At 39.9% G+C, this 18,167-nt stretch overlaps 1 protein-coding gene across 1 annotated transcript in view; it reads left to right on the top strand.

Moving 5' to 3' along the window:
• The window catches only part of mtmr7a (myotubularin related protein 7a), a 67,489-nt gene that overhangs the window by 23,610 nt on the left and 25,712 nt on the right, over nt 1-18,167 (top strand). The window contains exons 6-7 of the mRNA XM_060926954.1: nt 4,099-4,233; nt 4,328-4,460. Of these exons, the coding sequence (XP_060782937.1) occupies nt 4,099-4,233; nt 4,328-4,460 (268 nt within the window). The remainder of the gene's footprint in view (nt 1-4,098; nt 4,234-4,327; nt 4,461-18,167) is intronic.

Below are 18,167 nucleotides of genomic sequence, written 5' to 3'. Positions count from 1 at the left end.
AATGCACACCACATTTTTCAGATTTTTATTTGTTTAAAATTTTGAAGACCATTTATCATTTTCGTTTCACTTCACAATTATGTGCTACTCTGTGTTGGTCTATCACATAAAATCTCAATAAAAACTTTTAAGTTCGTGGTTGTAAGGTGGAAAAATGTGAAAAAGTTCAAGGGGTATGAATACTTTTGCAAGGCACTGTATGACCTGCATAGGAGAGTCATCAGAAGAAAACCTTTCCTGTGTCCTAGCCACGAAATTCAGTGTCTGAAGTTTGCAAATGAACATCTAAATAAGCCTGATGCATTTTGGAAACAAGTCCTGTGGACTGATGAAATCAAAATAGAACTTTTTGGCCACAATGTGCAAAGGTATATTTGGAGAAAAAAGGGTGCCAAATTCCAGGAAAAGAACATCTCTCCAACTCTGAAGCATGGGTGTGGATCGATCATGCTTTGGGGTTGTGTTGCAGCCAGTGGCACAGGGCACATTTCATTGGTTGAGGGAAGCATGGATTCAAATAAATATCAGCAAATTCTGGAAGCAAACATCACACCATCTGTAAAAAAGTTGAAGTTAAAAAGAAGATGGGTCCTGCAATAAGACGATGATCCAAAACACACCTCAAAATCTACAATGGAATACCTCAAGAGGCACAAGCTGAAGGTTTTGCCCTGGCCCTCACAGTCCCCTGGCCTAAACATCATTGAAAATCTGTGGATAGATCTCAAAAGAGCAGTGCGTGCAAGACAGCCCAAGAAACTTGTAGAAGTGGAAGCCTTTTGCAAGGACGAATGCACGAAAATCCCCCAGGTAAGAACTGAAAGATTATTAGCTGGCTACAAAAAGTGTTTACAAGCTGTGATACTTGCCAAAGGGGGTGTTACTAGGTACTAACCATACAGGGTGCCCAAGCTTTTGCTTCGGGCCCTTTTCCTTTTTTGTCATTTTGAAAATGTAAATGATGAAAATAAAAAATTGTTTTTGCTTAAAATATAAAGGGAATGAGTCATCTTTAACTTTATGCCTTTTGGAGATCATTTCATCTTCAACTTGCTTAACTGTTCACAGTAACAGCAATTTTGACCAGGGGTGCTCAAACTTTTGCATACCACTGTACTTTGACAATTTCATGAGGGTGTATGTTCTTTTGAAATCTACTCCTCTCACAGTTTGTGGAGGAATTTCACCAAACTTGGCAAAAGGCTTTGTTATATGACGGTTCTTATTGAAATTTTGTTTAATTTGGGTAAATTTTACCAGAGTGATGCCCTTAATTATTAACAAATTTGTACTTTGGCAATTTCATCAAGGTGTGTTTGCTTTCCGAAATCAACTTCCCTCATAATTTTTTTTTTATCTCCAGCTGGCCAAAAGGCCTGAAGGAGGATTATGTTGTGGCGATGTCCGTCCATACGTCCCGGGAAGGGTACTCGCCTTCTGAAATCAAGTCCTCTCACAATTTTTGGAGAAATTTCATGAAACTTGACAGAGTTCTTTGTTCTATGTCGGTAATACGCATATTGCAATTTCGTTCAATTCAGTCAGATTTTACCAGAGTTATGGCATAGTTGCCAGTGAGGGATATTGTTCTCTCAGAGCACTCTTGTTCCTTTTGTCCTACACTGGATATTAGCTGTATTTTGTCAGTGCTGAACTTACTCAAACTCTCGTAAACATTAAAGTGTGTCTTCTAACCCAGAAGTATCCAAAATGAAGTTTTCAGTCTTCATTTGTTTGATAAGTTCTGCATGCCCTGTATGGATTTGCTTAATCAGTAAAGGCCACTGATTTTCTCGAGGTCAACTATTCTCCAAAGGCTCATATTTTCCTTTTAGTTGTGTTCTTTCAAAGAGCAGTTAATAATATGTGACCTCTACATGAAAACCAGGGTGATGTGACAGAAATGGCTCGGTCATAGTATCAACTCGTTTCATATCTGTGTCCCCTGTGTGATCAGGGTCTAAAAAAGAAACCATATCAGCAAAGCTTTAGAGTTTTATGGGGGAAATGAAGGTCAGCTTCTCATGGAACATGGTCCATTTTATCAAGAGAGCAGTTTGATATTATGTATGATTTGTTATCTGTGGCTGGGTGCGTGTACACTGCCAGAGGTCTAATAACGATCATTTCTATTTTGCATCAAGAACAGCACATCAGCTGTGCCCCTTAAAATGTTTTCTTTTCTTTTTATTTCTTCATTTCTTTTTATTTATTTATTTATTTATTTATTTATTTTTACCCGCATGGTAAAAAGCAATGGAAAAGTACAGCTAGTGGGAAAATAATGGGGAAAATAATTCATAACTTCATTAAAATAACTTGCTGTACACCACACGGTTTATTGCTTTTGACCCATTTGATTGTATAGACATATATGTCACAGGTAAAAAAAATTCAACCTAGGTTATTTGTTTGTTTGTTTGTTTGTTTGTTTGTTTGTTTGTTTGTTTTGACCTGGATTAATTTTTTTTAACCTAGTTCATAATTTCCAACCTAGGTAAAATTTTGGATCATCTAAAATTCTTAAAAGGGATTTTCCATCACTTTTTTTGTCTCTCTTTCTTCCATCCACTTCCCCTCTGTCTACACCTACCTAGTGTTTCCTCTTGTCACTCTGTCTACCTATTCCTATCGACCTAATTAGTATTATTTTAAAAAACTTTTTTCATACTTAACCAGGATTCAAACTCAGAACCTTCTGATTCTTAACCTAGCACCTTAACCACTAGACTAGTGACGACTGTGATCTGATTTATTTGTTTAGAATTTATTAATGAGTCTAGTCTTATTACGTCATCAAATAGTTTCAAATACAAAGTCTTCCCAACTCCTAACCCTAAACCTAACCCTGGATATATTAAGTCTCCCTAATACAAGCAGCAAATTATGAACTGGGTTAAAAATTCGAACCTAGGTTGAAAAATTCCACCTGACCTACAATTCTGACCTGTAACATATACACTCAGTGTAGCTTTTTCTCATAATGTGCTTTATGCAATCAAGTCTCCAGTGTACCAAAACCAGAGGTGGACAAAGTACAAAACTTCATGATTTAATTCAAAGTACAGATCCCACTGGTCAAATGTTACTCTGATACAAGTGAAAGTTGTACAGTCAAATTTTGACTTAAGTACTGAAGTACTTGCTTTTAAAAATACTTAAGTATTAAAAGTACATTTTCTGTCAACGCATTGTTGTATTATTGCCACAACGCTTATAAAACCTAATGCCTCTGAAGCAACCGACTGGATTTACTGACTAACTTGTAGAACCTGTAGAATAAACACCTTTATAAACACAGATTTCTACATTCTGTTTATTTGGCAAGATTATACTCAAACATATTTCTGAAAGGACTTCAGATAAGTTAACGTTATTCATGTTAGCGTAACTCCATTTGTACATGCTAACTAACAATATCCAAGTTAACTAGCTATGTGTAAATGTTAGTTGTGGACAAGGCTGTGCCAACTTGGTGGACAAATCCATAGAAAGTCATTTGACTAATCAGACTGCACAGCTATTGCAACGTTATCGCTAGCTCTAAAAGCACAGACAACTTCAGTGGAATCTTCTCTTAGAAAAAAACCTTTACAGACCTCAATATGCTTCCACAGGTTGTACGGCTAGTTTTTGTAGGCTGTGATGTGGTTCGTTTTTGGCAAATAAAGCAAACATTTAAAACGAAACGAATCTTTAGTCCTTTCAGAAAACTGAAACATGGGTTCTAGGTCATGGGTGTGTGCATTCTCCAGAAGAACTGCTGAGAAATCACTGAACTTGATTTTATCCAGTCTATGGACGTGACGTGACCCTAGTGATTACTGACAGGCTGTCTCAGTGTCACCTGCGAAAAAACAATCACGTTTTATCAAAGAAAAGAAAAAGCATCCACTGCTTCATAGTAACGAGGACCTTGATAGTGGAGTGAAAAGTACGATATTTGTCTTTCAAATGTAGTGAAGTTAAAGTCATAAGTTTCCCAAAAAATAATACTCAAGTAAAGTACAGATACTCAAACTGTACTTAAGTACAGTACTCAAGTAAATGTACTTCGTTACTGTCCACCTCTGACCAAAACTGTGTTTTCCATACTAGGCAGCCATATGTCGCAGCAGCCAGCCTCTGTCAGGCTTCAGTGCTCGCTGCCTGGAAGATGAACAGATGCTTGAGGCCATCTTGAAGTCCAACCCCAGCAGCCGATTCATGTATGTTGTGGACACCAGACCCAAGGTGAGCTCTAAACTTTATCACAGTGACGGACATGTTTAACCAAATGTGCATATGATGGTGTTATAGAGCCTAAATAATCCTGGTTTGTTTTCAGCTAAATGCAATGGCAAACAGGGCTACAGGAAAGGGCTATGAGAATGAGGATAACTACACCAATATAAAGTTTCAGTTCACCGGCATTGAAAATATCCATGTGATGAGGAACAGTCAGCAGAAACTGATTGAAGGTACATACTGTACACCATTCCTTATGTATTCCACACCGAACCTGTACAGTAACTATTAACCATATAACATACACATTACATGGACAGTGTTTAATGCATGAATCAGAATGATACAACGCCCTTGTGTTGTTGAGGGTTTTTTTTTCCTATTTCACATATTTTTGCGTATTGACTGCCAGATCTTGTTCCTAGAGTCCAGTTTATCTAACTGCTATTAGACCACCTGAAAGGCACTGTGATAGCTACATTACATAGCTTTGAAGCTAGCCAGCACTTGCAAGTAAACAAATGTCACATATTAGAAGTGGTGATGTATGATAATGCTGGGAAGAAAGTCCAGAATGTGGTGCTTGGTATAATCTTCATCTTGTATAAATCTTCATAATAAAAACAGGTCCAAGTTAACATCCATCCATCCATCCATCCTGGGGCGTTTCTAGCTATTGAAAAGACCAGGGGCTGAGTCAGGTTTTCCTGGGGCTTGTATTTTTTTTTTTAAGGGAGATTGGCGTAGATACACTACCGTTCAAAAGTTTGGGGTCACCCAGACAATTTTGTGTTTTCCATGAAAAGTCACACTTTTATTTACCACCATCTCATCTCATTATCTCTAGCCGCTTTATCCTTCTACAGGGTCGCAGGCAAGCTGGAGCCTATCCCAGCTGACTACGGGCGAAAGGCGGGGTACACCCTGGACAAGTCGCCAGGTCATCACAGGGCTGACACATAGACACAGACAACCATTCACACCTACGGTCAATTTAGAGTCACCAGTTAACCTAACCTGCATGTCTTTGGACTGTGGGGGAAACCGGAGCACCCGGAGGAAACCCACGCGGACACGGGGAGAACATGCAGACTCCACACAGAAAGGCCCTCGATGGCCCCGGGGCTCGAACCCAGGACCTTCTTGCTGTGAGGCGACAGCGTTAACCACTACACCACCGTGCCGCCTATTTACCACCATAAGTTGTAAAATGAATAGAAAATATAGTCAAGACATTTTTCTGGCCATTTTGAGCATTTAATCGACCTCACAAATGTGATGCTCCAGAAACTCAATCTGCTCAAAGGAAGGTCAGTTTTATAGCTTCTCTAAAGATCTCAACTGTTTTCAGCTGTGCTAACATGATTGTACAAGGGTTTTCTAATCATCCATTAGCCTTCTGAGGCAATGAGCAAACACATTGTACCATTAGAACACTGGAGTGATAGTTGCTGGAAATGGGCCTCTATACACCTATGTAGATATTGCACCAAAAACCAGACATTTGCAGCTAGAATAGTCATTTACCACATTAGCAATGTATAGAGTGGATTTCTGATTAGTTTAAAGTGATCTTCATTGAAAAGAACAGTGCTTTTCTTTCAAAAATAAGGAAATTTCAAAGTGACCCCAAACTTTTGAACGGTAGTGTAGGTTGGGGAGATTATATCTAACTTTACAAGATAATATTATCACCCACGCACATTCCAAAGTTATGATATCTTTATTACTGATTTTTGCACTGCTCTTTTTATGCCTCCGCCACCTTAAGGTGCAGGAGGCATTATATTTTCGGGTTGTCCGTCCATCCGTGCGTGCGTCCGTCCCGAGACCTTGTGAACGCGATATCTTAAAGGCTAATGAAAGGAATTTCACCAAACTTTCACCATTTGTGCGCTTTGGGACAAACATGAACTGATTAGATTTTGAGGTTAAAAGGTCTAAGGTCAAGGTCACTGTGAGGTCAAATGTCTGTCCGAAAACCTTGTGAACACAATATCTCCAAGGCAAATGAAAGGAATTTCACCAAATTTCACCATTTGTGTGCTTTGGGACAAAGATGAACTGATTAGATTTTGAGGTTCAAAGGTCACAGGTCAAGATTACTGTGAGGTCAAATGTCCATCCCCAAATCACTACTTAATAAGGTGTGTAGTCTACCAGGCGGAGGCATCCCCATCGACACCGTTGGCATCGAGTTCTATCTAGTTAAATATATGTCATTCACTTCAGTTTCTGTCTCCTTTTTATTAATGTATTATCAACACCCATAATGTCTCAGGAAACTGAAGCATGTGCCAATTGACTTAAGTATCACTAGTAAAATTTATCATCAGTTGTTTTTTTTTTTTTTGAAACTCTTTATTTATAGATCATTTTCATCTTTTAATACAGGAAGTTAAAACAAAAGACTAAAACAAAACATTGAACAATTACCCATATTCAAGGTCCGGGGGTGATCAGTAAATCCAAAAGACAATGTATCATACCCAGTACATGCTTACAGTCTCATTCATTAGCTAAATAGGCTTGCCATTTCTGCCATCGTTTTTCCCCTAGATCTTTTTGGAGTCTGACTGAGTAAGTCATTTGCTCTAATACATGTAGTTGTTTTACAATATTAACAGAAGAATCTGTAGTGGGGGCATTTTTCTGGAGCCAGCATTTTGTGATGGCCTTTTTACTTGCAGCCAGCAAGACCCCAAGTAGGTATACATCAGCTCTACTCAACCCATCTGGCATATTCCCGAGGTAGAGAGTTGTGAATGATACATTTATATTAAAACATAGAACCTTTGAAATAATTTTTGCCACTTCCCTCAAGAAAGACTGGATGGAGGGGCAGGACCAAAAAATATGAGCATAATCAGCAAGGACCTCTCCACATTCTCTCCAGCAGCCCAGTTGTGTACCAGTCTGTTTGGACTTCTGCTTGGGAGTTATAAAAAAACAAATTAAACTTTTCCAACAGAAGTCTCTCCAAGTCCAAGAGTTGGTGGAGGATGACTGTATTTTCCAGGCGTTCAGCCACAGGTCCTCTGTAATCACAATGTTCAGCTCTTTTTCCCATCGTTGTTTCACATAGTCTGTAGAGTCCTTCTTCAATGAGGTGATGCTGTGGTATAGCTTGCTTATAAGTCCTTTAATATTCCCAGAGTTATATGCATCCATAAATATATGAATAATTGCTGGTGGCTCTGCTGTGTTGCAACCTTTCAGTTTTTTACAAAAATAGTCACGGAACTGTAAGTATCTGTAAAAGTCAAGTCCACCTATATATATATATTTTAAGTTCGTTTCTTAGACAAGTATATTTTTTAAGTTTGTTACCTTGTTAACAGTTTCGGCGAGAATCTCCCGCCTTCTTCAGAAACAGTCACCAGATGTCGAGTGGTGACGTGCCTTATCAGCTGATGTTGCGTGCAGGAGGCGTGAACGTCCCGCCCAATTTGACAGGTAGTCCACGCCTCCTGCTGTCAGGTCGCTCCCCCAGGACTGCGCTCCAGGTGTGCGACAGTGCATACGCTCCCTCGTCCCGGTTCATCGTCCTCTGCGCCCGCTTGCGTATCTCCACTGCCTCTAAAATCCAACGCTGGAATCTATTTTCTTCAGCGCGAATGACTCTGGCCTCTTCCCAATTCATTATGTGATTTTGCCGTTTGCAGTGGTCTGAAATGGCTGATTTTAGGTTTTCTTGGTGTGCTTTTTCTTTTTCGGATCTTGTGAGTCTTCTTGTTGTTTCTTTTTCACATTCTAATTGGTGTTCTTTCCTTCGAGTATGGAAGCATCTGCCCGTTTCACCAATATAGACTTTATTACATGAACGGCAAGGGATTTCATATATGACGTTGCATTTATTGTCCAGTTGTATTTTGTCTTTGTCTTGTATTTGTCTTGTTGCAAACAAGAAAAAACACCGAAAAAACAAACCGAGGCTTTGTCACACTACCATACATAAAAGGAGTTACAGAACGCATCCAACGATCCATGAGGAAATACCACATCAACACCCCGGTCAAACCATACAAGAACCTCCGACAGCTGCTAGTTCACTCCAAAGACAAAATACAACTGGACAATAAATGCAACGTCATATATGAAATCCCTTGCCGTTCATGTAATAAAGTCTATATTGGTGAAACGGGCAGATGCTTCCATACTCGAAGGAAAGAACACCAATTAGAATGTGAAAAAGAAACAACAAGAAGACTCACAAGATCCGAAAAAGAAAAAGCACACCAAGAAAACCTAAAATCAGCCATTTCAGACCACTGCAAACGGCAAAATCACATAATGAATTGGGAAGAGGCCAGAGTCATTCGCGCTGAAGAAAATAGATTCCAGCGTTGGATTTTAGAGGCAGTGGAGATACGCAAGCGGGCGCAGAGGACGATGAACCGGGACGAGGGAGCGTATGCACTGTCGCACACCTGGAGCGCAGTCCTGGGGGAGCGACCTGACAGCAGGAGGCGTGGACTACCTGTCAAATTGGGCGGGACGTTCACGCCTCCTGCACGCAACATCAGCTGATAAGGCACGTCACCACTCGACATCTGGTGACTGTTTCTGAAGAAGGCGGGAGATTCTCGCCGAAACTGTTAACAAGGTAACAAACTTAAAAAATATACTTGTCTAAGAAACGAACTTAAAATATTTGTAATAGTTAGACATAATGAACATCCACTACGTGTCAAGTCCACCTAGTCCATACATTTGACATAAATTGTTAAAGCTGTTAAGTTCCCAGTTTTTAGCGATTTTGCATACAGCAGTAACACCATAATAGGTCCATTGTTTATACCTATGATCTAGTAATGCTGGTGTGAATTCGGGGTCATACGCTGGCCATCTAAGTAGTTTTATCTGTTTTTGGAGTTCAAATTTTTTAACCACCTCCACCCATACCTTCAATGAGCAGTTAACCCATTGGCTCTCCATATGTAATTTTTTTTTTCCTCCATTCCCACACAACCAAGCAGTGATTGTATTGGTACATCTGTTAATGATAACTCCATGGTTTTCTATTTAGCCTCATAAGAAGAGTTACACCAATATACTAGGGGTCTCAGTTGGGCTGCCAAATAGTAATCCCTTAAAGATGGGAGGGCCTTACCACCCCTCTCTTCCGGGAGCTGAAGGTTGGAAAATTTAACCCTTGATCTCTGTTTATTCCAGATGAATCGTGAAATATGTTTATTCCACTCTCTGAATTGTTTCAGAGGGATTTCCACTGGCAATGATAAAAAGAGATATAATAACCTAGGAAGGATATTCATTTTTATTGATCTAATTCTGCTACCGAAGTCAAGAGGCAGCAGGCTCCACCCATCAAGGTCTTCATATTTTTTTTATTAATACAGTTATAGTTAATATTGAGTAATTGTGTCATGTCTTTAGGCAAACTCACTCCCAGACATTTAATACAGGGTGCGCTCCAATTAAAACTATACATTGCGTTGAGTTCTTCTGTAGGTGTGTAATTAAATGTCATAACCTGTGTTTTATGTATATTTAGAGCATATCCTGAATATTCCCCATATGTTTTCAGCATTTTCATTAATAGAGGCAGGCCTAAATTAGGATTTTGTATTGTGATCAATACATCGTCTGCGTACAGACTTATTTTATATTCCCCTTCTCCCATGGAAATACCTTCTAATTCTGTCTGCTGACGTATTGCTTGGGCTAGAGGTTCGATGAATAAATTAAATAAGTTGGGGCTGAGAGGGCAGCCCTGCCTGCAACCACGTTGTAAAGTTATAGACTCAGACAGACTGCCATTAACTTTAATTCTCGCAGTGGGGGAGGCATAAAGTGCCTGAATACAGTGTATAAAATCCTTACTAAAATTAAATCTCTTCATAACTAAATACAGAAATTCCCACCCAACTGAATCAAACGCTTTTTCCGCGTCTAAACTGAGAATGATGGCACTAATTTGGTCTTTGTTAATCTGTTCGATGGTATGTAAGGCTCTTCTTATGTTGTCCTGTGTCTGCCTATTCTTTATAAATCCCGTTTGGTCCTCGTCTATTAACAGGGGCATTACAGGTTCCATTCTTTTTGCTAAAATGGTGGCATACAATTTATAGTCTGAATTTAAAACACTAATAGGTCTGTAACATTTACAGTCCACTCTGTCCCTGCCTTCTTTGGGGATCACAGATATGAAGGCCTCTCTCCAGGAGGGAGGGAGGGAGCCTCCTTTTAGAATGTAATTAAAACTAGACTCCAAATAAGGGAGCAGATGATCTTTCATTGACTTATACCATTCTGGAGGAAAGCCATCCGTGCCGGGTGATTTGTTAGTGTTCAGACTTGAGATAGCTTTACTTATTTCCTCCTTTGTTATTGGTGAAATAAGTTTATCATTAGCTTCTTTATCTAGTGTGGGAAGGTCTAAGGAGCTCAGAAATTCAGCAGCTGCGTGGTTATCAACCTGTTCTGGTTGAGAGTATAAGGATTTATAATATCTTTCAAATGCTTTTTGTATGCCTTCCAAATTGTTAGTAATTTTATTTGTAGTAGAGTCTCTAATCTTATGGATGGTGTTTTCTGCCTGTTGTTTTTTGAGCCTCCAAGCCAACAATTTTGCAGCCCTAGGGCCAGCCTCATAATATCTTTGTTTCATGAATCTTATATTTTTCTCCACCTCCTCACCTAGTATTTTATCTATTTCCTGTTTAGTATGTCTGATTTGTTGTATAATCGAGGGTTCTTTATTTGTTGTGTATTTGTTCCAGGTCTCTCTGTTTTTCCTGTAAACCAATTAATTTTGGGGTTTTCATCTTTTTTAGCGCAGCTGTCCTGGCTATAATCTTACCCCTAAGAACAGCTTTAGCTGCATCCCATAATATACAGGGGTTTACTTCACCATTATTATTATCCTGCATGTATAATATCAAGTCCTTCTCCATTGAATTTCTAAAGGTATGGTCATTTAGCAAACCGGTATTAAGACGCCACAAAGTTTTTCGCTGTCTACCATCTAAATGTAAAGTTAGAAAAATCCCTGAGTGGTCTGAAAGATCCCTCTGACCTACTCTGCGATATTTCAGCCTATGTAGATCTTTGTTATACATGAAAAAATAGTCAATCCTTGAATGGGCTGTATGTCTAGCCGAATAAAAAGTATAACCTGGAATTGAACCATTCAGAGCCCGCCATACATCAATAAGTCCCAAGTCTTTCAGTACATTGTTTGTGTTTTTCAATCAAATTCCTTCTTCTTATTCTATTAGTTGTATCTAAAGAAGGGTTCAGAAGTATATTAAAATCTCCTGCACAAATGAGAGTCCCATACAATTGTGATGTAATTAGTTCAAATATCCTTTTGAAAAATGTTATATTGCTCCCGGGGGAGCATAGACATTAAACAATGTTACTTCTTTCTAGTCTGTCTTCCCTTTTACCAAAACAAATCTACCTTCTCTGTCATTAATTTGGGATATTAATTCGAATTTGACATCATTTGAAATCAATATAGCTACTCCCCTTCTTTTTCCTTTCTTATATGATGAGAAGAAGGTGTTTCTAAGCACCATCTTTTTAAGTTTTTCATGTTCGGCACCTGAAAGGTGCGTCTCCTGACAAATTGCCACATTTATCTTTTCTCTTTTTATTTTGCTTCTTTTGACCGGGTTATTCAGCCCATTCACATTCAGAGACAGTATATTATAGTGTTGATAATGCGTCAGTCTTACATTTGAGACATTCTTGTATCACCCCGGAACATTGGTAACAAACAGTACAGTATAGAACAAAACTTTGTAGAACAGTGAACTGAACTTCCATCAGAAAAGCTGTCATGTCGCTTTAGACAGTGAGGGCGCTGGCCACAAAGTGGGGCCCTCAGTAGTGGGGAAAAAAAGAAAGTTTGGTGGCTCTGTCTTTTGCCCGTGGGCATCAGCCTATGTTTTAACTAAACATCATTATAATGAGATAATGGGGAAATTATGCTGAAATATCTCACTCATCCCTTGCTGTGGCTCCTGGTTCCGTTCTGCGGTACTCTTTCAACTTCTCCCGAATCTGCTCCTGGAACCGGTGCTTTTCTCCACTGGGTCCAACCTCCGTTGTCTTCCAGGGTAGAAGCTGAGCCAGTGTCTCTTCCGAGATGTCTTTGCTCTTGGTCCTGCCGCCGGGGATCTCGCCCACCGTATATCCTCTCCTCCGCAGGTCTTCTGCTGCTTGTGCAGCGCTGTTGTACGTTACAGGGACCATTTCAAAAAAAGTACGCATTCTTGTTAGTGAGGTCTGGAAACGTATGCCATTATCTCGTAGTATTTTCTTGATGGGTATATATTCCTTCCTTTTGTTCTGCACCTTGGTTGCATAATCATGATCAAAATACACCCGTTTGTTTTGGACACGGAGCTCTTTTTTCCAGGCAGCGTGAAGTATCTTTTCTTTGACAGAGAACTGGAGGAAACAAACCACCATTGAGCGTGGTGGGGCACTCGGTGGTGGTTTCGGTGCCATGGCGCGGTGTGCGCGCTCAATCCCCAGCCCACGGCCAAGTTCGCTCCCCAGCTCTGTCTTGATGAAGTTTTCAATAAAAGTCACTGCTGACATGCCCTCGGCGTCCTCGGGGACGCCATAGATCCTGATATTATTGCGCCTGGAGCACCCCTCCAGATCGGTCACTTTTTCCTGTAGTGCCCGCTGATTAGTAAGCAGCTGGGTGAGAGTATCTTTGGCTCCGATGTCCCATCTTTCCATGTCGAGCATGTTTTCCTCCATCTGGCCTACGCGTTCCACTGCCCCTTCAATTTGGCCTGTCACAGCTTGTATTTTCCGGTTTACTTCTGATATAAATTCATCCATTTATTTTTTAATATCTTCCCTGAAGCACGTGCGGAAGTCTGAGAGGTCTTTTTTCAATTCGGCCTGGAGCGCTGCTATTCCCGTAGTCATAACTTCACTCACCACCGTGCGTATTGAATCCAAAGTTTCGGTCTCTCTGCGGCCTCCATCTTGTTTTGGAGTTTCGCTAGCTTCAGCCTCCGTCTCGGATTCTCTTTCAAAGTTACTGCGTAGTTCATACCCTCCTTTCTTGACTTTGTCCCCACTCATCGTCGAAGCGAGATGCAATTTGTTAATTTGTGTGTAGTATTAATGAGTTATGAAAACTGAATTTAAGGCTGATGCCCGGAGCTCAATGACTATGCTGCCATACCATGTAGCACGCCACCGGAAGCCCCAAATTTATCATCAGTTTTATAAAAATATATCACTTCTCCCTCACATATCTCTCCTTTAGGACCACAAAGACACATTTTAAGCGACATTATTATATTACAACATTCAAAATTCCAGATGACATCCCATCTCACAAGACTATGGTCATATAAATATATCTTCCAAGTTTCTCTCACACACGCACACAGATAAATGCCATTCTCTCCATTGCATCCCGGCTCAGTTGACTGCAGCGGCTCAGTTGACTGCAGCAGCTCATTTGTGGTGTCTGGACAACACAAATTTATGTTGACATTAATACTGTGTGGCAAAACAAGAAAACTATTTTATCCCTGTATGTGACTAGTCTGCCAAAGGCTATGGGATGGGAGGCTGGCTGGTTCTGCGTAGGCTACAGTGGTGCTTGAAGGTTTGTGAATCCTTTAGAATTTTCTATATTTCTGCATAAATATGACCTAAAACATCATCAGATTTTCACACAAGTCCTAAAAGTAGATAAAGAGAAGCCAGTTAAACAAATGAGACAAAAATATTATACTTGGTCCTTTATTTATTGAGGAAAATGATCCAATATTACATACCTGTGAGTGGCAAAAGTATGTGAACCTCTAGGATTAGCAGTTAATTTAAAGGTGAAATTAGAGTCAGGTGTTTTCAATCAATGGAATGGCAATCAGGTGTGAGTGGGCACCCTGTTTTATTTAAAGAACAGGGATCTATCAAAGTCTGATCTTCACAACACGTTTGTGGAAGTGTACCATGGCACGAACAAAGGAGATTTCTGAGGACCTCAGAAAAAGTGTTGATGCTCATCAGGCTGGAAAAGGTTACAAAACCAGCTCTAAAGAGTTTGGACTCCACCAATCCACAGTCAGACAGATTGTGTACAAATGGAGGAAATTCGAGACCATTGTTACCCTCCCCAGGAGTGGTCGACTAACAAAGGTCACTCCAAGAGCAAGGTGTGTAATAGTCGGCGAGGTCACAAAGGACCCCAGGGTAACTTCTAAGCAACTGAAGGCCTCTCTCACATTGGCTAATGTTAATGTTCATGAGTCCACCATCAGGAGAACACTGAACAACAATGGTGTGCATGGCAGGGTTGCAAGGAGAAAGTCACTGCTCTCTAAAAAGAACATTGCTGCTCATCTGCAGTTTGCTAAAGATCACGCGGACAAGCCAGAAGGCTGTTGGAAAAATGTTTTGTGGACGGATGAGAACAAAATAGAACTTTTTGGTGGTCATGCAGCAAGACAACGACCCTAGGCACACAAGTCGTTCTACCAAAGAATGGTCAAAGAAGAATAAAGTTAATGTTTTGGAATGGCCAAGTCAAAGTCCTGACCTTAATCCAATCCAAATGTTGTGGAAGGACCTGAAGCGAGCAGTTCATGTGAGGAAACCCACCAACATCCCAGAGTTGAAGCTGTTCTGTACGGAGGAATGGGCTAAAATTCCTCCAAGCCGGTGTGCAGGACTGATCAACAGTTACCGGAAACGTTTAGTTGCAGTTATTGCTGCACAAGGGGGTCACACCAGATACTGAAAGCAAAGGTTCACATACTTTTGCCACTCACAGATATGTAATATTGGATCATTTTCCTCAAATAAATGACCAAGTATAATATTTTTGTCTCATTTGTTTAACTGGGTTCTCTTTATCTACTTTTAGGACTTGTGTGAAAATCTGATGATGTTTCATATTTATGCAGAAATATAGAAAATTATTTTTTTTAATTATTTTTATTGGTTTTCTTTTCAAGTCAAAATTATAGAATGATGATCTCAATGTATAGAGTGTTTTACAAACGACAGCATGAAATCAGAATTAGAATTATAAGACCCAAAAAGAATAACCCATTAAGACTCATTATTTAGATTCTGGGTCAAATTTTGGACATGAATACACTTTACATAAACACACTTACAGATGCAATACAGATTACAATTAAAGACTCACAAATTAAAAAAAAGGGAGAGGAAAAAAAATGGGGACCTTTCTGAATGACACGATCCAGCAGAAGGTGTATATTAAATGTTATTCCCACTTATTTATAGCACACAAAGACTACATGTATCTAGAAGAGTACAATACAGATTACAGATTGGCAGAGGGGAAACTGAATTGATTTCAAATGTTCAAGAAAAGGATTCCATATTTTATAGAATTTAGTGGTGGAGCCATGCAATGTAGCCCTCATCTTCTCTAGCTTGGAGTAGGACAAAAGATCCTTTAGCCAATGATAAACTGTGGGAGGAGTGAAGGATTTCTATTTGAGTACAATCAATCTCCTAGCCAATAGAGTGGCAAATGCTATAAAGTCAGCCTTAAATTTAGGCACTGCTAGGGTAGAAGGTAGCACCCCAAACAGGATAGTTACTGGGATAGGGTCAGAGGGCACATTCAATATAGTAGATAGGGTATTGAAAATTTCAGTCCAGAAGTTATGCAGAGTTGGACAAGTTAAAAACATATGAATTAAGGAGGCCGGAGCCTGCTGGCATCGATCACAGAGGGGGTTTATGTGAGGGTAAATCCTAGAGATCCTCTCCTTACTCCAGTGAGTGCGATGGAGAATTTTAAATTGTATTATTCCATGTCTGGCACAAAAAGAGGAGGAATGGACATGATACAAGATTCTCTCCCAAACATCCTCATCAAACACCTCCCCAAGATCCTGTTCCCAGAGTGTCTTAATGGAAGACAAGGAATGATTGTATTCAGAAAAGATTCTACCATACATGTACGAAATGAAATCCTTCTCCCTAAAAACTGGTTCTAGAAATATGTCTTGTTGTGTGTTTTGTGGTTTTAAGGGGAAATTAGGTATTTCAGCTTGAACAAAGCTACGGATCTGTAAATATTGGAAAAAATTACTTTTTTTCAAGGAAAATTTTTCAGTCAGCTGCTGAAATGAGGCAAAGGTTCCTTCTACGTACAAATCACTGAAAGAAGTGATACCTGCTTGCACCCATGTAGAGAAAGCCTTGCCCATCAATGATGGGGTGAAATGAATGGTTTTGTTCAATAGGGGCCTGAAACAAGGAAGGAAGAATGCCAAAATTAAGTTTAAATTGCCTCCAGATTTTGAGAGTAGTCCTAACCACTATGTTCTTTGGGTATCGCACAGTAGGAGAGTCTCCTGGAGAATACAAGAGTGCTGGAAGAGAGGATGGTTTACAGGAGGCAGTTTCAATACTAAGCCAGGCAGCAGTGTGTACTGGATTGGTGGTTTGCAGCCAGTAGTGCATCACATGTAGATTAGTAGCCCAGTAGTAGTATTGGAAGTTGGGTAGAGCCAGACCACCGAGACACTTTGGCCTTTCTAAGTAAGCTTTGTGAAGTCTTGGAGGCCGTCCCTGCCATAGGAACTCTGATATCAAACTTTTACGAAAGATATCAAGATATCAACTCTGATATCAAGTTTACGAAAGAATGCTTTTGTTAACTAAATTGGTAGACATTGAAAGAGGTAAGAAAATTTTGGTAAAATATTCATTTTAATAGAGTTAACACGTCCAGCTACAGATAGGGGAAGTAGGGACCAGCGCTTTAGATCTTGTTTAGTTCTAATAAGCAAAGGCTCAAAGTTTGCTCTAAAGAGGTTTTCAAAGGTATCTGTAATTTGAATACCTAGGTATGTGAATTTATTAGCAACAACGTTAAATGGCACTTGTGATGAAAAGTTGCACCCAGCAGCATTCAAAGGAAATAGCTCGCTTTTGTCATAGTTGACCTTGTAACCTGAAATTACCCCAAAGGCCTCCAGTGTGGAAAGTACATGTGGCAGTGATAAACTGAGATTGGAGAGATAAAGGAGCAGATCATCTGTGTACAGTGCTACCTTTTGTTCAGCCTCACCCCTGAAGATTCCAGAGATTTGTGGATGGGAACGTAAAGCTATAGCAAGAGGCTCAATGGTGATTGCAAAAAGTAAAGGAGATAGGGGGCAGCCCTGTCTGGTACCATGCCGAAGACTAAAGTATTCCGAATTTATATTATTAGTTCTGACGGAGGCAGAAGGAAGGGAGTATAGAAGCCTCACCCAGGAAATGATTTTTTTTTTTTTTACAGAACCCAAACTTTCTTAGAGTATAGAAAAAGTACTCCCACTCCACTCAGTCGAAGGCCTTCTCTGCATCCAGGGAGACAACAGCCTCCGAACAAGTGGTTGAAGGAGGGGCATATACAGTGGTGCTTGAAAGTTTGTGAACCCTTTCGAATTTTCTACATTTCTGCATAAATATGACCTAAAACATCATCAGATTCTCACACAAGTCCTAAAAGTAGATAAAGAGAACCCAGTTAAACAAATGAGACAAAAATATTATACTTGGTCATTTATTTATTGAGGAAAATGATCCAGTATTACATATCTGTGAGTGGCAAAAGTATGTGAACCTTTGCTTTCAGTATCTGGTGTGACCCCCTTGTGCAGCAATAACTGCAACTAAACGTTTCTGGTAACTGTTGATCAGTCCTGCACACCAGCTTGGAGGAATTTTAGCCCATTCCTCCGTACAGAACAGCTTCAACTCTGGGATGTTGGTGGGTTTCCTCACATGAACTGCTCGCTTCAGGTCCTTCCACAACATTTGGATTGGATTAAGGTCAGGACTTTGACTTGGCCATTCCAAAACATTAACTTCATTCTTCTTTAACCATTCTTTGCTAGAACGACTTGTGTGCTTAGGGTCGTTGTCTTGCTACATTACCCACCTTCTCTTGAGATTCAGTT

Source organism: Neoarius graeffei, chromosome 8, assembly GCF_027579695.1.
Source record: "Neoarius graeffei isolate fNeoGra1 chromosome 8, fNeoGra1.pri, whole genome shotgun sequence".
NCBI classification, from domain to species: Eukaryota; Metazoa; Chordata; class Actinopteri; order Siluriformes; family Ariidae; genus Neoarius; species Neoarius graeffei.
The sequence above is the reverse complement of the archived record's forward strand: the minus strand, read 5'-3'. Positions and strand labels throughout refer to the sequence as shown.